The sequence below is a fragment of the Balaenoptera ricei genome, chromosome 9, assembly GCF_028023285.1.
Source record: "Balaenoptera ricei isolate mBalRic1 chromosome 9, mBalRic1.hap2, whole genome shotgun sequence".
NCBI lineage: Eukaryota > Metazoa > Chordata > Mammalia > Artiodactyla > Balaenopteridae > Balaenoptera > Balaenoptera ricei.
This window is the reverse complement of record NC_082647.1, coordinates 2,539,053-2,564,815: the sequence shown is the minus strand read 5'-3', so window position 1 is coordinate 2,564,815 and position 25,763 is coordinate 2,539,053. Positions and strand designations below refer to the sequence as shown.

General features: G+C 46.8%; 1 protein-coding gene across 5 annotated transcripts in view; it reads left to right on the top strand.

The window, feature by feature from the left end:
* The window catches only part of RBM33 (RNA binding motif protein 33), a 116,476-nt gene extending 92,533 nt beyond the window's left edge, over nt 1-23,943 (top strand). For 3 of the 5 annotated variants that reach the window (XM_059932955.1, XM_059932957.1, XM_059932958.1), the window contains 4 exons: nt 8,575-8,784; nt 11,167-11,355; nt 20,435-20,523; nt 20,772-23,943. In XM_059932955.1, coding sequence (XP_059788938.1) covers nt 8,575-8,784; nt 11,167-11,355; nt 20,435-20,523; nt 20,772-20,820 — 537 coding nt within the window. In that variant the 3' untranslated portion in view covers nt 20,821-23,943. The remainder of the gene's footprint in view (nt 1-8,574; nt 8,785-11,166; nt 11,356-20,434; nt 20,524-20,771) is intronic. The other 2 variants (XM_059932956.1, XM_059932959.1) reach the window with 1 other exon arrangement.
* The last annotated feature ends 1,820 nt before the right edge of the window (nt 23,944-25,763 follow it).

Here is a 25,763-nt window from a genome sequence, read left to right as displayed (position 1 = left end):
CTCTTCCTCAAAAGTTATTCTCAGATTTTCTCTAGCGCGGTGGTGTGTGCATACCTGATCTTTTTTTGTGGAGTGGAGGACGTTTAATTTTGATATACGTAATCTCAATTTAAGAGAAGTTGCAAAAATAGTATAAGGAGTTTCTTACACTGTGTATCAGATTTACTAGAAACAGAAGTGCTGGTCTTGGAGTCATCTGTCAGTCTTCGGGGACCGTAGTCTGAGAAGGAGTCGCAGGTGGGGATGCAAGTGGTCACCCTCGCGGCCTCCTGTTCTCCGGACGTGCCCTGTTGTTCTGTGGTCTGGCCGCCTTGCTCTTGCAGTTCTGTCTCCCCGCTCCGTCCACACTCACGCTGCGCCCTTTCTCGGCACCGCACCTGCACGCCGCCGCCACGCCCTGCCCTTCTCTGCCCACTGCTGGAGCTGGCTCCTGGTCACTGCTCCTGACTGAGGCTGGGTTTCCGCTTCAGTTCATTTTTTGTCTCAAATACATTATAAATATTTAAGAAACATTCGTTGAAATCGTAGAGAAAATAAGTAGCTTCTCCCTTTAAAAATACAGGTATTGTTTACAGTTTCTTTATGGAAATATCCAAGGAGGAGTTAACACGGTGTCGTGTCGTCGTCAGCCCCACCCACCCACCGCCCCACGGTACTTCTGATTATAAAAGTAATAGCTGTATATCGTAGACATTTAGATGACACTAGTAAGCAGAGTATGATAACACCAAAAATAGCATTAATCCTTGTTAATTCAGTTTACAAGAAGCGATTGTGTCGTACATTTGGCTGCTGTTTGATGAGTCTGTGGTGATGGCTCGTTCTTGGGGAGACCCATGCCCCAGGCCAAGGCGGAACAAGGCTCACGCTGTGGATGTCATTCTGTGACTCGCCAGGCTGCCTGGCCACGGCTGGAGGACTCAGCTGTCCTGACTCATTGGTTTCTGGTGGAAGCTGACTTGATGCCATGGTTTCGGGCAGTACCCAAGAGCTGATGCCATGCTAGAGGACCAGGAGAAAGCAAGTCAGATGAAAGTGAGTTGCAAATGGGTAGTAAAGGACAGAACTGCAGTGGGCTTGTGATAGAGAAACACCTCTGGGAAGCTGAGTGTAAGAGAAGCTGCTTTGACACAGGTAGGGGAGCCAGGAGAGGCCCTGCCCAGATGGACGGGGCGTGGGGGTGGGCGTGGAGGCACCACCGTCCAAGGAGGTGAGAGCCCAGACTCCCACCTTGCTGACCCCTGGTTCCCTCTCATCCTGCCATCCCTCTCCTCTCTGGTGGGGAGAGTGGCCAAGTGGCTGGTTGTAGTTGGGCCTCATTTGTTGCCCGATCATTTCCCTGTTAGAGGAGCTGATGAGCAGTCAGGTGGCCGAAAGGCAAATAAGAGAGGAAGAAAAATGGGGCACGAATCTTGATTAATTGCTTGTTTGATAAGATGTATATTCTAGAATCTTCTTTTGGAGGAGAAGCTACTGTGCATAAATAATTGTTTTTAAGAGCTTTGAAACACTTTGGTGGGAAGAATTGATAACTTCTAGAGGCATGACCTTTTAAGCATTCATAAACATGTGACCTCTAAATTTGGGCAAAATAGACTACTGTTCATTAGAGTACAGAAATCAGTTTTAATGAATTAGAATGTCTACACATGAATTTATAGGTGTTTTTAGGCATATGGTGTTTCTTTCAGAGCGAAATAAGTGGTTTAAGTCAGAAATAATTCTCTTGTAATTAGGAATCAGGATTTGCTAACCCACCTTCTCCAGCAGAAAAGGAATCTGCTTTCTCCAGCGTCCTGAGTAACTTCCCTCTCCTCACTTCGAACGGCTACCAAGAATAGGAGCCTCGTCATCTGGGCCGGGAAGTCACCCAGCGCTCTAAAGTAGGTCCTTCCCAGCTGCCCATCCGGGGCAGGTTGGAAGCGTCTGCTTTCCAGAGTCTGGAGCTTCACCCCTACGGGGGCGCTCTTGCTGGAGAAGCCAGAGTTTATGGGCCCCTGCTGCTGGGTGAACCGCAGTCTCACTTCTGGCAGTCCTTTCCTTTTTTTAGATTGGTAGGTCTGTGCTGTAGAAATTGGAGAATCCTGGGGTATCAGATCCCCTCACAGGCTCAGGGCTTTGGTATATTTCTCCAAAGGCCAATTAATTTTGCTTTTAAAAGATTCCCCAAACCTAGCTAGTTTCAGAAAGGTAGAATGTTGAGAGAGAGAGAGAGAGCGAGCGAGCGAGAGAGAGAGAGAGAGAGAGAGAGCAAGCACGTGAATAACTGTGCCGTGTTATCCCCATAAGGCGAAATCCTGGTGCACCTACCGCTTGAATCCTTTTTTTCTCCAGGAAGCCCAAGCAAGCACTTGTGAGATCCCTTTAACCTTATGGATTTTGTTTCAGTTCAACCCGTGTAGACCTGTTACTGGAATTTTATAGGAAGCATTTTAGATTTAAGTTGCTGCTTTTACATGTTTTGCATGCTTGCCGTATGTAAGGATAGTTTATTGCCTAGAAGAGATGGACACTGCACATGTGAAGTGTCCTCACCACATATCATATTGCAGCAGTTTAATTAGGGAATTGACACAGGAGCCTGGATAAGAATGTTATTAGCCTGTTTATTTTCTTTTATCTTTTCTCCTTTAAGTAGTAGTCTCAAAGACAAACTAGAGCATGAAATGTATTTGTGTTTAGAAACTTCGTAGAGCATGCATATCATTTATTGTCCAGATTCTGGGTGAGCTTTCTAAAGATCACAGGGCTAGGCCCAGCATTGTTGTAGTTAATAGAAACCTGCTCTGTGAGGTCTGTGGGCTGGCAGATCAGCACCATTGCCATGACAGTGAAGTAGGCCTTATCGAAAGGAGAATTCATAAGAGGCTGCCCTGGGACCCTAACCACTGTCCTTCTCTGTGTCCCGACAATGTTATCTGTCCTCTCAGTACGGAGTATCAAATGTCTGTCATGAGTACAGAAATTAATTTAATGTCACCTGAAGACATGCAATTAATCTTTTAGAGGTTTTCATAATACCTTTACAGAAAGAGTTGCCAGTTTGGCGGATTTGGATTTTGGGGTTTAGAAGAAGATAAGGAAAATTAATTTTTCATCAGGGTTAATACAAGCTAGCAGGGCCACAAAGGCTGAGAAAAATGGTTGGGGAATTTGTCAAGTGTTGTCACTCTAGAATAATGCTGCTTAACGTCTGATAGGTGTAATCAAGAGTTGAGATTTCTATAGAGAGGGATTAATCAATTTGCTCACTAGTGAATGCAAGCCAGCGATACCACTTCTTCATGAGGTTTAAGAATGAAAATAAGATTTGATCTGTCAAATTGCAGGATACCCTGACAGTATCAATGGGCATTTATATCTATACGTTTAAACAATTTGTTATAAATAAATTTGTCATGCTAATAATGTTGGTTGGCTACAAACCTCATTTTTTGTAACGATTAAGCTGATAAAAAGTGTTCCCTAAGCTTACTTAACTCAGGAAGTGCCTTTTATATTTAAGAAAAACTGCTCTCAAAAGACATTTTTATAGTATTCATTAAAAGATAATTATTTGTGGAAAAAAAACAAGAAAATATTTCCAGGTTGGTCTAAGACAGGCCAAACTTCTTTTCTCTTCATCTGTTTTGGAGTAAGTAAAAGGTATTTAAAATCATGTCTAAACACACTGCTGTGTAAGGAATTTAAAAGGGAACTGTGCCACCCTAGAGAAATGAACTTTGAAAGTGGATTTCCTTTCTTTGAGTGGAATGTAATCTGCCATCCACAGATGACTAGTTATTTCCTTACATTAAGATGATAATGTAACTTAATAAGTTTTTAATGAAACTTTCAGGTTTCTGAAAGTCCTAATTTGAATCGACAGTATTTTTAAATTTACATAACTAATAATTTTGGGATCTCCTTCAGTGCTGTTAACTATATGCACAAGTTGTAGAAGACTTCTAAATAAATAGGTGGGTTCAGTTTGGCTTGGTTCTCATTCACCTTTTTTCTGTGTCTGTGAGTATGTGAGTAGGTGTAAAAAATATGTTTCTGGCCACAGCCTAGAAGTTAGTAGGTTGAATGTTGCCTAGTGTTAACTGGAATAACTCTGGGATTTAAAATTTATCCTAAGAATTAGCTTTTCGTTGTGCTAATTTGAAAGAAAATAATTGTTCTCTCAACTGAAAAAAAAAATCTGCTTTTCTTACAAAATGAAATAACTTATTACTTATATTTAAGCCTTGAGTCCTCAGCATGGTTTCCAGAAAAATGTCAGAGCAGAGCATTATAGTAAACCTTCATTTCCTTAAAATGATTTAATTGAATGATGGTTAGTCCCTTTGTTTCCAACCCTGCTAAAAATAGTTATGTTAGTATAAGCTCCTTGCCTGTGAGGTCGTGTGGAGTCCATGCTCTGGAACCACTGAGACAGGAAGTCCTAGAAGCACTTCCTGTGTGACCAGGGATCTCGGGTTTTTCATTTGCAAAGTGAGAATAATAATATTTACCTTGAGGGAGGATTGAAGGAAAACAGTCTCTGTACAGACCCCAGTGTACTACTTGTCAAATTGAAGACACCCAGCAAACAACTCCATCCATCTTCCCATGAGTGGAGCATGTTGAATGATGCCATTCAGCATGGTGGTGGAGAGCCTAGAGTGCCTTGGAAATTTCTGTTATAAAGTTTATTACATCATTTGTAGCTGTAGAAGGTATAAAACATTGTTCTGAATATAAGTAACTCCTGGGCTTACCCAGACCTTCCCGTCACTTGTCAGTAAGCTGGTGATAGCAGTTTTTCCCAAAAGTTGGGCCTTTGTTATAATCCCTGCCTGAAACATCCCTCTTTCTTGTTCATCGTTGACTCACCCAGCGCTTGTCGTCTGCGTGCTCGGGGGTCGGTCCTCTCCTCTGTCCTGAGGATGCCGTGGTGACCGGTGCTCCCCGCGGGGCGCCCCTTCTCGTGAGCATGACAGGACTGTGAGTGGTGATGAATGCTGTGGAGAAAAACAAAGCAGTTACGTGGCCTGGGAAACCTTAGGATCGGAGGTGCTGGGGGCCCCCTCGAGTGAGCGGGTCAGGCTGGCGGCTGCGGAGGCTCCCCGGGCGGGGAGGGGCGGGGGCGCTCACCGTGCTCGTGAGTTTGTGAGACGCAGACAGAGCGAGGAGACCGCCAGGCGGCGAGGTCCAGACCTGCGGGCGCTCTGACCACAGACGTCGTTTGCCTGTGTCTTCTCAGGCCATCTCTTAGAAAGTCCTAAGTGGAGAGGCTTTTTGTGATACCTGTACCTGTATTTCCGAACTGCAGATGGGAATCGAGCTTACTTTAAAACGTAAACTTGTTTTGAAAGGAAAATAAAAAGTTTAGAACTTTGTTTTTCAGGGTGTTCCTCTGACCTAATATTGTCAGACATAAATCATCACCAGTCTCTTAACTCATAATAGCAGTAAAGAGAATTTTTGTTTGGGGTGTTTATTGACTTAAATGCTTCTGTTCTCAATTCCCAGTTTAAAAATCATCGGATCACCACAGTGTTACATATTTATCACCCAAATACATACACACAGTGTACACCTTAAAAATAGGCAGATATCCTACTTCTGGTGCAAGCTCTTCTTTTTAAATAAAAGTTTACTATCTAGGTCATCTACTTTTTTTTTTTTTTTTTTTTTTGGCCGCTCCTCGCGGCTTGTGGGATATTAGTTCCACAACCGGATATTGAACCCAGGCCCCCGGCCGTGGAAGCACAGATTCCTGACCACTGGTGGCGAGGGAATTCCGTTTTTGTTTTCTCTCTTTTTCTTTCTTTTTCTTTTTTTGTTTTTTTTTAAGATCATCTACGTTTTTAGCTCTGGATTGCTAAAGAAAATACCTGCAACGATATTCACCGTGTTGTCCACCATATATATGGACATCATTCCTTTTAGACCACATGTACCAGCTAATTACCGATTTGTACAGCATGACAGTATGTTTTCCGATGCACCCAGTATCAGTGCTGAACTGAAGGCTGGCCTTTTTAGTATCACGGTGGCATTTAGTAAATATGTATGTACTAATTGACAGTGGCTATAACCTAGTATCCTGATACTGTAATCTTTTTTTTAATAGCACATTCAGAACTACGTAGTTTTCAGAAGCCTGCTCTACCATTGATTGTTTTCTTCAGTAAATACCTCAGTGCCATCTACATGCATAGGAAATTTTGGCTTGGGGAACAAAAGCAGACTCAGCAGAGTCGAAGCCGCTGGCGCTTCTAGACCCTTACAAAATGGCACGTGCTCTAGGTGTCCATAGACTTTGCCCTCCTCTGATGAGCTGCCAGGGAGTCCGCAAAATGGAGGACTTTTCCCAGAGAGCTAACCATACGCCATAGCCAGTTCATTTATCCACATTCGTGAAAAAGGTAGACGGTGGAGAAGCAGTCAGTAGACTGTTAGGTAGCTGAGCTGTGTGGAGAATTTAGTGACCCAGTGCCACCTGCATCTATGGCACAGCCTCTGGTGGGACCTGGGGGCTAGTGTGAAGTGTCAGCCCATGTAAAAAGATGTTTTTAAGAACAGTGAGACTTAACACTTGAATAGTGAATTTATGAATCTTATACTAACATAATTTCAATATGATTTTAGGTAAATTAATAAGTGATGAATTACTGGCTTTTAAAGATAGAAATATGTGGTGTATATCCTTACAATTTTCAACTTTTTAGTATAGAAAATTTCAAGCGTATACAAAACTAGAGAGTGTTCACATAGCTTTTCAAGATAAGGACTTTGAAAAATTGTGTGCTGAGAATAGGCCATCCCTGCCTGGCTGGGGCACCTGCTCAAGAAGCACAAGGAGCAGTCTGAGTTTATGTGGATCCTGGTCCTGCAGAAGGGCCTGCCTTTCCATAGTGCTTCCGTTTCCATTTGGGGAACCAGTCTTCCATCAGGTTGGAATAACTCCCAGCAGGATCACGTTTCAGGCAATTATAGCCGACATTATAGAGTCACAGAGTCACAGAACATTATGGGGGGACCCGCCTGGTTCAGCCATCCTCAGCCCTGGCTGGACAACATCACTGGACGAGCCTTTAAAATATGCTTATGTCTGGGTTCCAGCTCCAGAGGGTCTAATTGGATGGTTCTGGGTTAAAGCCCAGGAACACTGACACCCGAGAGCTCCCCGGGTGACTAACGTGCAGGTCGAATACCCCTGACTAGTCTCACACTAAGCATGATGTGAGCTGTCGATTTTTGCTAGATTTCCTTTATCAGGTTGATTTGTCCCTTCTGTTCCTAGTTCATTGAAAATTTTTATTATGAGTTCTTTTCCTGTGTCAGTGCAGGTGGTCATGTGGTCTTTTCCTCTACTCATGTGGTCTGATAACTGATTTTTGAGAGTTAAACCAACCTTGCATTCCTGGGGTAAATCTTACTTGGTTATGGGGTATGATTCTTTTTCTGTGTTGCTGAATTTAGTTTGCTAGTGTTTTGGTGAGAATTTTTTTCATGTATATGTATGAGGGATATTCTTTTGTGGCTTTTGTTTCTTTTGATGTCTTTGTTTGACTTTTGTAAAAAGGTAATACAAGTCTGAGAGAATGAGTGGGAAAGTTGTCCCTCCACTTCTGTTTTCTGAACCAGAGTGTGTAAGATTGGGAGTCTGTCTTTCTTAAATAGTTGACAGGATTCACCAGAGGATCCGTTTGGGCCTGGGTTTTTCATTTCGTAGCCTGGGCTCCTAGGGAGGCAGCCCTGCTGCTGCCTCGCTTAGTGGTCAGCCAGCGTTCAGGAGTCGCTGGTGCTCGGTGCCTCGCCCTCGGCCGGCGGTCTGTGTGCAGGTTGCCCCCTCAGACCCCGCCTCAGCTCTTCTTCCTGCTGCCCCCCCGCGACTCCCTGTCAGCCACGTGGGGAGGACTTGTCTGGGCCTCCAGTAACTCTTTCATTTCTAGAATTTCCTCATTCAGTTTCTCGGATTCCTGGCTGGTCTGCTCTTGTTCCAGACAGGACTGAGGCCGGAGGCCAGCCTACGTGTGGACACTTGTGACTCAGAGGAGGAGGGGTGGCCAGGGTGCTCCTCAGCCTGCGGGCGCTCTGGGGAGCCCAAGTGTTCAGGGTCGTGTCTGCAGGGAGGGAGGCACTGGGGCGCGCCCCAGGATTTACAACCAGCGCCGGGGGGGGCAGCGGGGCGAGTCAGGATGATGACCCACTTTCGTTAGGTTCGGATGGGAGTTAAAAGTTTAAAACCGCTGCCTAGACAAACTGTCAGATTTTAACAAGAACGCTCATGAAAATGGAAAAGGCATGTTGAGTATGAAGTATTTTTAAAGTCAAGCACTATTTCACTGAACTCAACAGCACTTACTTTAGTAATTATAGACCTCTTGAGTGGATACAGTAATTAAAGATCTTAGTTTTAAATTTGAGAAATACTGTTAAAACCCAAACACCCGTCAAATAAGAAATTTCCTTAGTGGCCCTAGTGAAATGGCAGCCTTGATGGTTTTGCTTCTCAGCTGAACACTGATCGAGGTGGACCCCGATGCTGGGGGGGGATGCCTGCTTGTGCGGAGACTGACCAGTGTGCTGCCTTGGTTTCAGCAGGGAGGAGAGAGCGATGGCTTTTTTCACCTGGAGGGCCAGCCTCAGCGGCTCCCGCAGCCCCCAGAAGCGAGACAGCAGCCTGCCCGCAAGGTGACGCTGACCAAGGGGGCGCTTCAGCAGCCCCAGCACCCTCCGGTGGGGGCCCACGTGCACTCAGCCGGCCCTCCAGGCATCAAGAGCATCCAAGGAATTCACCCGGCCAAGAAGGTACTGCCTGTTACTGCCCCCGCCCCAGGAGCGTGGCGCCGGCGGCCCGTGAACCCGCTGATGGGAGTGCCTGGCGCGGCAGGAGTGCTCAGACTGTGGACAAATGAGCCACAGTTTCCTTCGCCCTGGCTTTGGAAGCTCACGTGTTCACAGAAGCGCTTTCCTCTCGCGGCTTTTTTAGTGGTACGATGCTGGGAAATCACCCTAAACCCAGGCTGCGGGTATTTCGGGCAGCTCTGAGCCGTGCTCTGGGGACAGCCCTGCGCGGAGCCCAGCCCGGCGCGCCTTCCTCCCCTGCCAGCTGCTCCTCCAGAGGCTGCTCCCTCCTTGTCACCCCAGCTCGCAGGTGGGAAGCCTTCGGGGCTGAAGGACCTTGCCCGAGACAGTGCCTCTCCCCCCGGCTCTTCCCTCCTCCCTCCCTCGCTCTGGGGGTCGAGGGGGTGTTTTCCTTCTCCGAGCTCAGTGTGGGAGATGAGGTGTGGGCATCTAGTACCCCTTGTGAATTTAACCTTCCCGAGGAGAGGGGCGTCCCCCTTGTCCCGTCATGTCCTGCTGGGGACCGCCCCCCTCCCCCCCCCAGCTTCTGGTGAGGGTGTCTCTGTAGCTTTCCCAAGGCCCCCCTCTCTGCCTGACAGCAAGGTCCCCTCTTGGCGCAGAAGCCAGATGCCCCTTGCCTGATGACCTTAGGGTGGAAGAGGGGCAGCAATACCTGCTCTGAGTTTCTTCTAGAAAGCTCTGAACTCTGCCAGTTCATCCTCTCTGCTTGCCTTGCAGTTGATATTAAGGAGTAGTGTTAGCCTGAAGACCATTCTAGGTCTTTGAAGTAATTCAGTTACTCCGGATTTATTATCTCATAATACCTTATGATACAGGGACAACCAGAATTGTGACATTTTTGCTGCAGGTGGCACAGGCACAGACACATTGTCGTATCTTCAGATACACTCTTTAAAAATTGCTCCAGTCTAAATTTTCTTCAGTCAGGTGTTGTCCCTGGGTATGCGATGAGAAAGACCGTAGAAACCCCCACCCCCCGCCCCCCCAATACAGCTGTTGTACACGTTAGATAAAGCACTCGCGTTTCTTCATCTTCACCCTCAGGTTACTCTCCTATAAAGCGAGGACAGTAATCTTTCCTGTCTTATTTGGGCTTTTGTGAGGGTTTTATAAGAAGATACACGGTGCCTGGAATGTAAGCCAGCATTTGGTAAAGGATTGTTATTAATGTTATAGAACACAAGAATGGTTATTTACTGCTGGTTTCCAGGCAGTGAAACTTGCACTTTTTGATGGTGTTTTCCCGTGTGACTTCTCTTGAAATACCCTTTTGCACTCCAAGAACTCACTTCACAGGAGTAGTTGTGTCACCTTCTGTGGAATGTTCAGAAGTGTTGCGTTTTTTTCTCAGTTTCCCTTTGTGTGGTACCCATTCATGTACTAAGGTTCCATTCTGATTTCTGTCCGCCTTCCTCTCTGCCCTTTCCTGTGATGGGACGGGAGGTCATTTTTGGCTCTTTGTACCCCGACTCTCGGGCAGAATTGGGCAGGGTGTCTGGAGAGCCCAGTGAGCCCAGGCACGCCCGTGTCTGCGTCTCACTGTTGTCCTGATCTGGGGGTGCTGCTGCTTTATCTGATTGCCGGAGTAGAGAAGACCGGAAAGCTCAGCTGTTCCTTCTTGTTTAAAGGATCCCAGAACAGTGGTTTTGAGCCCTGGACGGCTTTAAACAATGCTAAGGTCTGGGCCCTACCTGAGGCCAGTGATGGCTGTAATTTCGGTGGGGGACAGGGGCACTCAGTCGTTGTAGTTTGGGTTCTTGGTTTTGTTTTGAAAGCCCTGCAGAGGAGTGTAATGTGCAGTGGTGCAGCTGGCGGGACCCCTGCTGCAGAATCTGCCCTCCAGGGTACGTAGAGTTGTGGCGTGCCGTGACAGGGAGGCGGCTGTGGGGGGCACCATGCCCAGCCCCCTGGCCCCCGCTGGGTTTGCCTGGGATACAGTGGGAGAAATTTGGGCTCTGGGGCCGATAAGGACTGGACCCAGATCTTTGTGTTACTCGCAGCAAGTTTCTGAACCCCTGTGATCCTGCTGCTTTGTCTACAGAATGATGGTAGCACAGAAAGTACCTACCTAGTACCATGCTTGGCACCAAGATAGGTGCAGACTTCGCTACTTCCTTTTCCTTCCTTTTCTTTCACTCCAGTTTGCTGGGTACTGTGGTCTTATTTAGACATTAAACCCTTTTCTGATAGTGGATAAAAACTACAGAAGGTCCTTTCGCTCACGGTATATTTTAATGGATTCTGATTTGTTCACTTTTGTATCTTAGTAGCTGTGAAAAAAAACCCCAAGCTTCAACCTTGAGTAGTTCCTTTTGTTGTTGCCAGGTCATCATGCACGGGAGAGGCCGGGGAATGGCAGGTGCGATGGGCCGGGGCCGCCTGATGCCGAACAAGCAGAATCTCCGGGTGGTGGAGTGCAAGCCTCAGCCCTGCGTCGTGTCTGTTGAAGGGCTTTCTTCATCCACTACTGACGCCCAACTGAAGAGCCTGCTGATGTCAGTGGGACCTATTCAGGTGGGTCACCTGGGCCCGCTCTGTCGGTGCCTGTTGTCCTTCCCAAGACTCGGTTATTTCTTCATTTAAAATCCCTTTGTGTTGGTTACTTCATGTTAAAACAGGACTCTTGAGAAGAAAGACACATATTTTATCTACTGTGCACACTTGATGCCAGAACTTTTGCCTTAGGGTTAGATTATTTAGAAATTATCAGGTGCTCAGAAACGTTATGAAATATTTATTCTAGCTGAACAAATTATCCTTTGAAATCCTCAAATTATCCTAAAGTTCTTATATGCACCCAAACACACAGTCTTTTTGCTTTATCACACACTTGTTTTGTGTGAAACAATTTTAAAATTTTAAAGTATTTAGCCTTTTGACCTTAATTTTCAGAAATAGCCTCACATGTTAACACCTTTGGAACTTGCTTTAGACTTTACAAATGTAAAATAATGTGGACTATATTTTGGTCTCTTAATTTTAAAACTGGCTAATTCTAAATGCGTGAAGATCTCTGCTGGCTGCAAATAGGTCTCCAGTTGTGTTGTAAACAAAAATTGCCACTGAAATCCCTGATCGCTCCAGCCTCTAGAGCCTTGGAGGTAAACCAGCGCAGTGGGTAGACTTGGTTTTCCTTGAGCAGCGTGTCCCCAACTCTGGCCTTTCCTGCCAGCTCCCCGCCTCCCCGCCTCTCCCCCCAACCCCAGTCACAGCCATGAGCAGCACACCCCCCAATCCTGCGCCAGGATCCGTGTCTGAGGCTGGAGCACTTCGGAAGGACGTTTGATGCAAATCGTAGGACGTGGAGTGTGAATGTTAGATTTCTGAGTAAAAAGTGCACAGAAAGGGGACGTCCCTGGCGGTCCAGTGGTTACCGTGCTTCCACTGCAGGGGGCACAGGTTTGATCCCTGGTCGGGGAGAACTAAGGTCCCGAAAGCGTCATGGCCAAAAAAAAAAAAAGAACACAGAAAGCACAGAGTGCTTTCTTTTAAGGTGTCTTGCTTCGTGGGTTAATGGGGAAACAGAGTTGACACAAGTAATTAATTTTTAGTGTATTTTAAGCCTTCATCTACCATTGAGTGTTGACAAGAGTGAGGCGTAGATGGAAGCCCTTCCGAGATGATTTCGTTGTTTAGGTTTAACTACTTCTGCCTTCATCCTTGGATTCTCAGAGAGATGGTTAAGCTTAGTTTTCATGTGTATGTAATAGTGAAACGTTAACCAGAGACTGTGGCTTCTGTTTTTAGTAGGGTCAGTTTCCCAGCTGTGTGGTCAGTAGCGGCTTGTCAGTCATCAAGAGGCATTAAGCTCTTGTCCAAGGAGAGTTGTCCTTGGACAGTCCGTCATAACACGGATTAACCTGCAGGAACAGAACTGGCATTAGAGAACTTACAATGCATTAAAATATGGTTATCCTGAGTGGATTCTCAAACAAATGGTGGTTGAAAACTTGGGGTCAAATCACAGTTCATCAGGGAGCCTGGAGTTAAAGACCCGGGGCCTCGTCCAGTCTGTTCTCTGAGGGCTCGTGTTCCTGGTGTCTGTGTTTGGGTGGGAAATGGTAGCACTGTTGCTTTCCACATGTGACCTGCTCGTTTCCTGGGCTTTGCTTCCTCCTCCGTATCTTGAGCATGCTTGAATGTGATTCGGTTTTCAGGAAGTGTGAATGGCAGTGCCGTTGCTGCTTACAGCACTGCGTGAGGTTGACCGCCCTGCGAAAGTTAGCTTGGAGCCACTGCTAAAACACCTAGCCTTGGTTTTATCCATCTTAAAAACTGAATTTTGAGTTCTTCATTTTGGAGGCCATCTTTCCTCCCATTTGCCTTTTTTTTTTTTTTTTTTCCTCCTGTTCTGGAAAGAAGGATTAGAGATCATTGTGTTAAGTAAAGTTTAACTGAGGGCACTTAAAGCCAGGCAAAAACAATGTCAAGTGTTTTAAGGGCTTCTCTTAACTAGAAAGGGAGAGGAAGATAGGAAAATGAGAGTGGTGTTTTCTGAGTTACATCAGGTACCCTGAAAATGCCACCGTAAAAAATCCCCATGGGTGATGAATCTAGCACTTACTCAGTAGGGCATGTTCGTCCATCCCAGGGAGCAAAAAGCAGAGCTCTCGTTTCTTGCCAGTCTTACTTAGTTCCATGGAATGGTTTTGAGGGGGAGTTTATAGATTTTTAAACACTGCATTCACAAAGTGCTGAGTTTCTCAATTTAAAAAAACAAACAAACTGACCTGTCAATAGCAAGCTTCTGCCAGCATTAGATAGCTAAAGAATGATATTGCTAGGTATAAATTTTTTAAAGGCGTTTATAACAAGACTTCATTGTGGTTTAACTATAAGTACACTTCAGAGGGATGGTTAGGGGACCCAGGCCCCCCGCCCCGCTGCGCTGGCTGAGGAAGAAACGTGTGTCAAGCCTCTGGTGGGCTGGACTGTGGTGCCACCTGGCGTTCACTTAGTGTAACAGCAAGAGGCGGTGTCTGGACTAGAAAGGCCCGTTCCTTTGGGCCTTTAATTATGGGAACGGCAGTAACAGCACGTCAGCTCTGCTTCTTTACTGTGGCGGCGTCACTCCCCGGTTAGTGTGCTGTCCCCTTAACCTGTTCTCATAAGCCTCTCTAAAGAGTCCTTTTTTTAAAGACATTTATCTGTAGACTCACTGACAGAATAAGGAAAAATGATAGGATTTTGTCAGAAATATTCTGACCAGCGGTAGAAATGACACAGGAAGCATCGCAGCGTGTTTGAGAGTTTCAGGTGAGAGGGTGCAGTGAGAATAAGCCCACCTGGTACTCTCTAGCAGTGATATAGAAAGAATCAGAAAGAAGGTTCTGCCCGGACACTGGGGGGTCTTGCTCTTAGGGAAGGGAGGGGCCGGCTGGGTGCGGGTGGGGCTCCGGGAGGCTGACCTGTGCGGGGGCGCGGGGGCTCCACAGACAGGTCAGCCTCGCGCAGGTGCCCCTCCGGGGACCAGCGCACGTTCCCGCGGAGCGGCCTCCGCTGCGTTCCGCAAGGCTGGAGCCGAGTTAACTCTTAGGGTCAGGAAGTAAGGTAGTTATAACTTCTGAGCCCCTTTGCTGAGCTATCCTTATTTCCCTGTTTGTGGGATTTTGCCTAAAACTGCTAAGAAGAAAAATGTGTTATCCTATAGAGAAATGAAATGCCACGGTGTAAAAATAAAAGTATTTTCCTTGTTGTGATCATCACTAAAATAAAAAGCCGGGCACTGGCCATGAGCAACGGCAGTAATAACCGCTGAGGCTTAGATTAGGCCAACACGTGCCTGGCACCGTGCTGTTCACTTTTCCCCGGCTTCTTCCCTGATTTCTCCAACAACCCTGGAAAGTAGTCACTAAACCGAGAGCCCGAGTGACCGGAGTGGACATGGCGGCTCGTTCTCGAAGCTGCCGGGCCCTCCGAGATGCGGCGGTGCAGCAGCAAGTGTTGGGCTTTGAGAGAGGGCTTTGGTTTCGGTCCCGAGTCTGCCGTTTCTTGGTGTACAGCTCCCCAACCAAGTACGTCACCTACGTGAGTCTCATGAACCACACAAGCTTGCAAGCGCTGTCTCCTACCTCTTTCACCATTCCCTGGCGTCGCCCAGAAGGGGGAATGGAAGAAACACGGAGGCCTCCACATGCCATTGAGGGAAAGCGTGTGCTCTCGAAAGGCGGCCTGCTGTCCCAGAGCAGAGTCCTCTGGGGGGGTCGCTTCAGGCTGCTGAGGAGAGGCCCTCCGGGACCCACCAAGTTTGCCAAGCTCCCAGTGCGGTAGTTCCAGGGAACCAGACACTTGGAAAGCCCTCATTCTGGCGGGTATCTTGGGCCGCCCAGTGAGAGAGAGCCCCTTTGAGCAGTCGTGTAAGGTGGGGTCACGTTGGAGCATCTCGCCTTCTGGGATGAGACCATGTTACCTTCTTTGCGTCTGGTTCTGACTGACCAGGGATGTCTGGTGGGTGATGTGGAGAAAGCTGGGATCTCAGTGAAAGCAGTTCAGTCATTTTGAAGTTCAGGACGTTTGGGAAGGAAAACACCAGGCATAGTCAAATGTAGGCTTTCCGAAAACTGACGTCACGAGGTTTAAAGAAAATATAGGCGTGGCCGCATGATCTGAAACCGTAATGGGAAAAACTGTTAATTGGAGGCTCCCACACAAAGTTCTGAAAACACTGTTGTAAATAATCCCAAAAGAAAAAAGAAGATTCCAGGCAGACCATGTGATAAGACACGGGCTCTTACCTGCAGGGCACGTTTGTACAAGATGAAGGTGAGTGTGGAAGAGGAGGGCCTCAGAATGTCTTCAAACTGTATCAGAGCAGAAAGAACAGCACTTACGCCGTGGACACAAGGAAGCCCAAACATAGGAATCGAGGAAAAAACAGAATCGGCATCAGAAAAGACCACACACGCTGCGATGATGAGTTAAATGTGAACAGGCACGGGAGTAGTCGTTGATTTCCGTGAGGAGCAGCGTGTGTGATGGAGCAGCCTGAGACGCTGCCCTGTCACCAGCGAGAGGTCAGGTGGGCTGTGCACAGAAAGGAGTCCGGAGCGAAGGGGTCCTGCGCCATGCTGCCCGAGGACTGGCTTGAGGAAGCCGACTGCGAGGCCGGAGAAGAAAAGATTTAATGGGCATAGGCCAGCTGCCACCAACACGTGCAGGTGCCATCGCGTGAGAAAGGAGGACTAGCGCGTGTCCCTCGATGGTTCCCAAGCTGTCCCTGGAGGCTGGGCCCACCCCAGGGTGTCTTATCAGGTCTGGGGTGGAGCCCGAGAGAGTAGATATCTAATGATTTATCAATGGGGCTCTTGTTTGAGCAATTTCACTTGTTTAAAACAACTAATATCAATATCATGTTTGGCTTTAGGTTGATTCCTGAAGGTGCTGGGAACTGTTGGCCAGAGTGGGAGAATAGTTTAATTGATTTTCAGGGCTGCAGAATCATTTCAGAATTCCCTTAACATTCACATGGGGATATAAGTATACGTATAGCTGATTCACTTTGTTATACAGCAGAAACTAACACAACAATGTAAAGCAATTATACTCCAATAAAGATGTTTAAAAAAAAAAAGAATCCCCTTAATATTGTAATTTATTAGTATACATGGACATGAACACAAGCTCTTTCTAGAAAGAGGAAGAACTTCTCCTAATCAGGGAAGAAACGGCCAAGGTTCTGAACAGCATGGACATTTTTCTGGACTTAAATTGTAGGTTGTCGCAGCTTTTCTACCGTTAACGTAGTGCCTTGTGGCAGTTCAGTCAAATGGCCCTGAATGGGATGGCTGAATATAAACAAAGGAAGCGGCCAATTAAAGGAGTATTTTAACTGGTAATTTGCTACTTATAGTAGCACAGTTATTCTCAAATTGTCTGCAGATGTCTTGTCTCTGAAAAATGAGAAGTGTATCAGGGTGGGCGTGGGCAAGTTAGCCTGTCTCTCCGTGGGCCAGTACCGTATTTGTGGGGGAGATGGGGCGGGGTCAGAGTGAGTGTGTAGACTGGAGACAAAGTTTAACTCTCCGTTCATTCTGGGTGAATTGAAGTGTTTAATTATTTGGAAATGGGCTGCTGATTAGAAGAAGCACATATTTTCAAAGTAGAAGCTGGTGATCATAGTAAGTTTTTAGCTTATTAGTGGACAGTGTCTTTTCCTCTCTTCCCAATAAAGTGATCGCTAATACTTGTCGTTTTGGTAGGTCGGAAATGGTTGAATATTGACAGTTTTAGCAATTCAATCTTATATCTGAAAATAGGTTTTGTTTTTTGGAAAAGGGTGCAAAAATGTCAATAAAGGGGAACAGACAGAAAACATTTTAAGACAGTGTTCTTATTACTTTTGTTGACTATTGAGAACCAACTCCTTCCTGTGATTTAAAAATTTCGTTGAGGGACCTCCCTGGTGGTCCAGTGGTTAAGAATCCGTCTTGAAATGCAGGGGACACAGGTTCCATCCCTGGTCGGGGAACTAAGATCCCGCATGCCGCGGGGGAACTAAGCCTGTGCGCCACAACTGGAGAGGAGCCCGAGGGCCTCAACGAAAGATCCTGCATGCCACAACTAAGACCTGACGCAGCCAATAAATAAATAAATAAATATTAAAAAAATTTCATCGAAAGTTTATGCTCTCTTGATTGATACCTTCTCAATCGAATTGAGCTTTAAACCACTGAGATACAGATAAGCGTATCTTCTTACCTCTTACCTTATAAATTGGTAAATGGTAAAGAGGAAGCTTCATGCCTTCATTCCACATTGTGAAATCACCCAGAGGAAATGACATCTAGACATGCTTTTTCTCAAAAGAAGAGCATAGTATTTTCAAAATCCAGATTCCATCTGTGAATTGTAGAGTGGGGGTAATTATTTGTGATATCATAACAAATTAGTTTTTTCTTGTCTGTTCCTAATTGAGCGATTTTTGTAGTTTTGGACAAAATAAGTTTAGGTAAGTTCTTCTAAGTCTTGTGGTAAGAACTGCCACAGTGCTGGCAGCAGTTAGTATGAAGCTGTGCCTACACCCCAGCGCCCTCGAGCACTGCAGCCATGTGGCCGGAAGAGGAAAAGGGTGCCTGAGGCGCCCGAGATCGAATTAGAAAGCAGGGCCTGGTGGGAGGTTCTGCTGCAGTGCTTGGGTTGGACTTGTGACTTGAAGCAGGCTCTTACCCACATTCTTCTCTGGCCTCCTCTGGTGGTGACAGGACAGCACTGCATTTTCTCTTCAGGAGCAGTGCCAGAAGAGCTTCAACAACTGGAGATCGTTCAAGGATAAGGCACAGAGTGGGCGTGAGCCGAAAGCTGGGGCTGGCAGAGAAAACAGGTCTTTGTCAAGTAACAAAAGTGGAATTTGAGAGGCCAGAAAAGCCGCATGCTGACAATGTGTCCAAGAGAAATTAATTGATGGCGTTAATTAAAGACCAAGTTGCTGAGCTTTACTTGTCCAGTTAACTTAATGATAAGTGAAATCATCAAGAAAAATCTTCTGCGTCTGGTTTTTATATCTGAAAGAAGAGGAAAACTCTGGTGTCTACTAAACTGGTTTCAGAAACCCAGGCAGACAGAGCTCACTGCTGCCTAGTGGCTGCCTCTGCCACCTCCGGGCCTGTTCCTCTCACTGGTCTGGGTCTGGTTGGTGATGTGCCCCAGACTATCTGACTGCCCCTCCGAGGGGAGTCTGTGTGTAAACCTTAGTGCCGTGTAACGCGGAGACTTGAAACTCTTTATTTCTGTGTGAAGCACTGAAAAGCAACTTTTTGGGAAGAATTATTTTTTTAGCGCTCTCCTGGTCATGTTTTACTCATGGGAGTTCTGTTTACTAAAATGGAGAGTGCTTATTTCATATACAGTATACCTTTTTTGAACATATTTCAAGGAATTGATATTTTGCCTGTGTGCTTTTGTTGTAGGTCTTTGAACAAATGCTTTAAAATGAAACAGCCATGTGTGTAAACACTTCTAAAGGGTTGTGTGTTACCATTAGTTATTTTTTCTGGCTGTAAGCATCACTGGACAGAAGCCCAGACACAGCAGACGGTTCCCTGCCACTGAATCCTGTGCTGCCTCCTCAGGCTGTGTCCCCGTGGTAGCAAGGCCCCCCCCTGCCACTTTGCTTATTGCCCCAGACACACATGGCAAGTCACCAAAATGCTTGAGAAGGATCAGACTCTGGAGAGTGGGACTGGCTGAGAAATCCGAATTCTCCTCTGGCCCATCCCTCCCAAATCCTGGAATCCTACATCTCCAGTCCTCGGGGAAGCACAAAGCTGCCCCTTGTCCTCAGGGCAGGTGTGAGGGAGGACCAGGTGTAAGTCCACTGTCCCTGCACCCGTCTCTTCACTTGATGGATCCATCTTCTTCATGAACTCACTTGGTTTTTACTGCAAACAGTAGCCTCAGGAATGGTTGTTTCAAATCCTAAAGATTTAATTTTTTTTTTTAAGGTTTTTTTGATGTGGACCATTTTTAAAGTCTTTATTGAATTTCTTACAGTATTGCTTCTGTTTTATGTTTTGGTTTTTTTGGCCACGAGGCATGTGGGATCTTAGCTCCCCGACCAGGGATCAGACCCGCACCCGCTGCATTGGAAGGTGAAGTCTTAACCACTGGACCGCCAGGGAAGTCCCCTAAAGGTCTAATTTAAGATGCCACTTCTCTCAGACTTTTTAAAGCACAAACCGTGACCAAATTGTGCTGATGGCTGCCACAGACACAGCTGCCCCTCACTGTGGCCCAGCTACATATATGAAACCCTTAATTTACCCCAGTGGTAATTAGGAGGTAACTACCCACTCCGACCGTGGGGTCCCATTGCCTTACAGCAGTTCCTCCTGTATGATGAGTATTGTACTTTTAAAAAGCTGACTGAGGGCCCCGTGGAAAATCGCCTGACAGGAAGACGTGAAACCAGAAAGTAACTTTCCAAGGACACCTGTCCTGGGCCTCCCCAAGAAGGTTTAGAGAGAAGATTGGGTGGCTGACGGGGCAAATGATGGCAGGTCTTTATATATATATATGTGTGTGTGTGTGTGTGTGTGTGTGTATTTATTTATTTTATTTATTGTTTTTGGCTGCGTTGGGTCTTCGTTGCTGCGCACGGGCTTTCTCTAGTTGCAGTGAGCGGGGGCTACTCTTCGTTGTGGTGCGCGGGCTTCTCATTGCGGTGGCTTCTCTTGTTGCGGAGCATGGGCTCTAGGCACGCGGGCTTCAGTAGCTGTGGCTCGTGGGCTTAGTTGCTCCGTGGTATGTGGGATCTTCCTGGATCAGGGCTCGAACGTGTGTCCCCTGCATTGGCAGGTGGATTCTTAACCACTGCACCACCAGGGAAGCCCCCACGATGGAAGGAAGGTCTTAACACCAATCTGGGAGGATATGAATGAGTGCTGCTCAGGGCAGTGACTTACTGAAGCACTGGTTTTGGATAGATTATCTGGATAGGTTACAAAAAATTGCCAGGGAGGTAGAATTAGTTTGTTTTAGTGATCTAAGGGTCAGCCTGGACTCAAATTTTGCATTAAATCTAATGTATAAAAATATATATATATATATTACACCCTATACAACAGGATTCTAAAGTGTTTCTGTCATCTTCCTTCAGAGTTTACAGATGCTTCCCCAGCAGCGGAAAGCCATAGCCAAGTTCAAGGAACCCGCCCATGCATTAGCGTTTCAGCAGAAGTTCCACAGGTAGCCTTGGATTCCCCGGTGACAGGTGGGAGATGGGAGGGGTCCGTGCTGCCACCTGCTCTCTGTCTCTGCGGAGACGCACCGGGGGTGTAGAGAGAGGGCACGCCGCCTCTTTTTATGACGTGGGTGGTCACCCCTGGGTTTGTGTTGATCTTCCCTGCCAGTCCGCATGTTTCCTTCTACTTGATCAGGTGGCTGCTGGTGTGCAGAGGTAGCTTAACGGTCACTATTTCTTTACATCCCCACAGGCATATGGTAGACTTGTCCCACATAAATGTGGCCCTGATTGTTGAGTGATTTCTGGCAGGAGAGCCCGACCGTAACGCTGCACACGCGCTGTGGGATTTCTTCCCGGGAGCCGCCGCGCAGAGCCCCGCGCGCTTAGGTCTCTCCGTCCGCAGCCCTGCGTGGCTGTTGTCCGGAGCGCCCAGCGGCCCAGCACTAACTGCAGAAGAGCTGACCTTACGGGACGCGGCAGACTCGACTCGGTGTTAGGTCGCTTCACATTCTCTTGTCACCACAAAGAACTACAGGTTTTGCTTTCTTTTGTTTTCAAAGTGCTTACAATGCATGTAGACATCGTTCTTCGTGATCTTATGTATGATCGATTACAGCGACTTAGAGTGAGTAAAGAACATTAACGTCACAAATTCTCAGTAGTTTTCACAGCAAAGAATATTTGATAATGGTTGCACTTATCTTCAGTGCAGGCTAGATGAGCGTTTTCTCAACCAGCTTCACTTGTGTTACCTTCTCAGAAAACCCTCAAAAGGCTGTTGTAAAAACGTAGGTTAAAATTCGGGTGATTATGATTGGCAGTTGCATATCCTGGAAAGCAGGGTATGAGGGTGGTTGGGAGCGGTGCCAATTGTGTGGCCGATTCTGCTTCTTGTAAATATTCCAAAAGCGCCAACTGTATAGTCCTAGTTCCAAAGGGAAAGCCCCTTTTTGTACTCGTCCTGAATGCGGCAGCAGTGCTGCTGGCCGTCGTTATGCGCCCCCAGGCTGAGAGCAGGTGTCGGGACGCCCTCACCTCCGGCCCTCGCCGGGCTCCCTGCTAGGTGAGCTGCGTAGCATACCTGCCAGGCGAGGAGGGTCGGACAGCCGGAAGCTTTCGCAGGCCTGTTTGGTTTTTTCCTCTTTTTAAATGCAGCCCCAAGTGGCATGTTCATGTCACCGGCTCTGTGACGCATATAGAACATTCTTGGGCAACCTGTGATTAAGATTTTCTTTTTTGAAGGCCTTTTGAGCAGGGGCTGCGCTGTCCTTCAGCGGACCCGAGAGCGAGGGGACGTTTGCGCTGGCTTGTCGCGCTCCGTGGCGTGTGGCGCAGTGTGTCTGGGGGATTCTGGGTAGGCTCCTTCAGGTGAGACACTTCCTCCCCTTAGAGTCATCTGTAGTAAAATTCATGCTGGGCAAACGTGGAAAAAAGTGCCTTATCGTACTGCTCATGAAGGAGTTTCACTATTTTGGATTGATTCTAACGTGGACCTGAACTATTTGAGCAGATGATACCGGGACATACTCAGACTTTTTAAGCTATATTTTATACCTAAGGTTTCCTGTGAGATTTATTAATGGAATTAAGGGAAATAGAAGCCTGTTACCACCAGTTAATGCGTCTGGTTAGCCTAGCGAGGACCAGATGTGAGCAGGAAGCCCCCTGCAGCAAGGCGTCCCTCCTTCTCAGCCTTCTCTTGGGAGCTAAGACACAGGTCATGTGAACTTGTATCTTCTTATTTTCACAGTTGAAATTTTATGTTACTTTTTCAAATTAAGTTACCAGAACCAGAGGAGAGCATTTCAGACCCGGTGAGACTTTCTGTAGCATTGATTCCACTGTGGTACCGTGTGCTAGGAGTGAGCTTGGAATGTGAAGGTGGGTGTTGATGGCTGCTCTTCAGAAGATTTCGGTTCCAGGAAACTATAGGCACTCGTAGAACACACTAGAACACCCCCCCAGCTGAGGTGCCTGGCCACCCGTGTTCCAGAAAGCCCCTGCCTAAGCCTTGGGAGGTGGTGGTGTGTGCCAGCCTGGCCCCGGGTGCTCCAGTGGAGCTTCCAGGTGGCCAGTGGCCACTGCCCCGTCCTCACAAGTAGTAGATACAGGTGTGTTCACAGGTTAGGAGCGTAGCTTATGTGGCTCCGTCCACAGAGAGCTGCGTTGAAGTGGTGAGTTGGGTAACCTGCAGGCACCACGTAGGAGAGATCCAGACCACTTCCCCGCCCTGGGCAGCAGGAAGGCTCACAGTTAATGGACTTATTTTATCACTGAGGACTTAATGACGCAATGAGCTGAGTTTACAAAATTTTACCGCTTTTTGAAATAGTCTGAGTGTGTTGTGGCTTTGAAACTAAAAATCTGCATGTTGTCTCAGGAAAGTAGCCATTCAGGCATACTTTCTTCTAGTTAGTGGTAAGAAACGAATCCTATTTGGGCTCCTTTGTTCAAGGCAGACCTCATGGCTACTTTAAGGTCTGTTCTTGTGTTGTCTGAGTCTGACAGGGGTGCCCCGGGACAGGTGTGTGTCTGTTAACAGTCTACACACACAGAGAAGTAAGCTTTCTCTTGATAGAATGTTCTTGAAAGGCCAAGTCGAGCCGGGCCTTCCGGAAAGGACTGGTTAGAAAGGCTTCCCACGGTCGCCTCCTGATGCACACGGCCCCTGGTCACGGGCTCTGTTAGTGCCAGCCAGGCCTAGGAACAAAGGCTTGATTTCCTTGAGGGAAACTGGAAAAGGAAAGAAAGAAGCAGAATTAGAAAGGAACGTTATTTCCATTTTCGGTGCACTTCTCGCAGTGAAATCAGACCACCGTGAGCTGAACCCTCTTGGAAGATCTGCTGCAACCATTATCTTTGTTCTTTCTTTATCATGCATTTAAAGGATACGCAGGAGCAGTTAGCATACCCTGTAAATACGGACCTCTTAAAATGAAATGTTATTGGAAATGCTTTCAATTCAGCAGCAGCATCTTAGCTATTTGTTAGTTCTTTTGTGTTGTCTTATCAAAGTTTAATGGATACAGTTCCATAATTGTTGATGTGTTTGTGTGTATATTCGATTTTTATAAAGATGGTAGTAAGTCAATACATTTATCCTGACCTGTGTATTATTTGTTCACAAATTCAAGAAGCCAGTAAATATCAGTGTATCTCAGAAGGTAAATACAGCAGGTGACTGTGTGGCGCTGAGGAGCTTTTTCTTTTCGCATTATCTTGTTTTGATTTTATGCTGTAATATAAGTTCACTTAGCTACTTATCTGAGCGTAACCTTGCACTACCGTTGGTCTGGCCACATTTGTTAAATTCTTATACTGATATCCTTCTCAAGGAGAAACATCGTCTCTTTTTTCCAAAAGAAATATTGCGGGTTCCCCCCTTTCTGGGCAGGCAGCATGCTAAGTGGGTGTCTGTGCCCCCTCCCCACCGGGGGGGGGGTGGGGGGGGAACGGGGGAAGGGAGGGGGGCGGCATCATAACCATTCCTAATTGGGGGTCTTCCTTCTCATGATTTGTAAAGGTCCTGGATAAACAATTGTTTGTGCTTGGTTCTGTAGCATTTCTGAATTGTGACAGCTTAGATCCTGCACAAAGGGGTCTTTTTTTAAAGGGCATTTGGCTTAATTATGCAAACAGACTTTGTTGCTGGAAGGAGGCTGGGAGAGGTGTCCAGGGTGAGGGAAGAAGGAGCCCAGAAGTGGGGCGAGGAGAGTCGTAGCACGGAGGGTTGGTAGCGAGGGTCCATCAGAGGCTTTGTTCTGACACGCTGGCCCTGCACAGGAGTCAGCCGGTCTGGTGGGGAGGCCGGCGGGCGGGCGGCGGGCACGGTGGGCTCGGTAGATGTCCGCTGGCGGCCCGGGCTGGAGGAGGGTCGTCCGCACCAGGTCCAGCCCCTTGGGCTTGGTGGACCACCGGGCTCTTGGACAGGAGGAGGCCTGGCTGGCTTGCGTGGAGGGTAGATGAGAACTGAGGCCGTGTTGTTTTGAGAACCTGTCACTTTCTTTTTTTAGTTTTTTTAGTTTTTTTGTTTTTTTGTGTTTTTTTTTTTTTTGGCTTCTGGTTTTTGTTTTGTTCTGTTTGGCTTTTGTTTTCTTATGTTTTTAAATTTCTTTGTTGTTTAATTGAAGGTAAGCTCAATGTGCTCGTCGTCCCCTTCTGGGGACGGTCAGGTTTTGGTCGAGGTCTGTGTGCAGAGCACCTAGAGCCGCTCTTGGGGGCTTCTGTCCTCCCTTCTGTCCCTTAGATCCTGGAGAGGCAGCAGGCCGCTTGTCCAGAAGCGTGTCCCGGCGGGCGCAGGCCCGCGCTGCCCTCGCTCTCCTAGTGCCTCTCCGGGCTTCACGCACGCCCCAGTAGAACTGCTTCTACTTTCCTGTAGTCAGCTAGAGCCGCCCCGCCCCGCCCCGTCCCCCCAAGCCCAGCTCCTTTCTCTTTGTTTGTTGGGGGAGGGGGTGGGGTGCTTGAAAGGTATTACTGATTTTTTACAGGGTTTTAAGTGACAGAATTCTGAAAGGGGATTAACCAACAGGGGGGGGGGTGATGCGAAATAGGACCAGGAGACGCCCCCACCCCCCATGAAGGAAGCCACAGGAGTTTACATCGATAGAGGGAAAGTTGAGATATTCCATTGTATTTAATGAGCATTTTAATTAACCTTCTCAACTCTTCTTAAAACTTGTGAATGACGCGTTATTTTGGACATTGGTAAATACGAACTCTGCAAAGGCAGTCAGCCTTGACTTCTATTAAATCCTAAGGATTTTGTGTAAGGTTTTTTACAACCTATTTAATTTTTCTCATTTAAAGTGCCCTTGGTTTTGTGTCCTAGAACCAAACAAAACTCACTGATTCATATTGGATCCCAGGTATACCTTCTGGTAGCGTGTGGTTGGGAAGGATCATTGGTTTTACACGTGTAACCTGCCCTTTCTAGAGAAGGTGCAGAAAATCTTAACTGGCTCTTTTCTGTGCCGTGTTTTGGTAGGAAATCTTTTCATTAAGATGGGCAGGCAGAACAGGTATTTTTAGTGAGAAGTTGCTTTTTGCTTTTACTTCTTACCAACTAAAATGTAAAAAGGTCTCCATGTTGGTGTTTTGTTTTACTAATTTTGAAAGGTATGTAGAAAAATACAGGCCTTTTAAAAAGGAACATGATGTAGTCTTTGAATTTTAATATTTTCCAGAGTGGACAAACAGTTGTACTGTTTTAATATATTCTGTATTTAGTAATTTATATACTCTA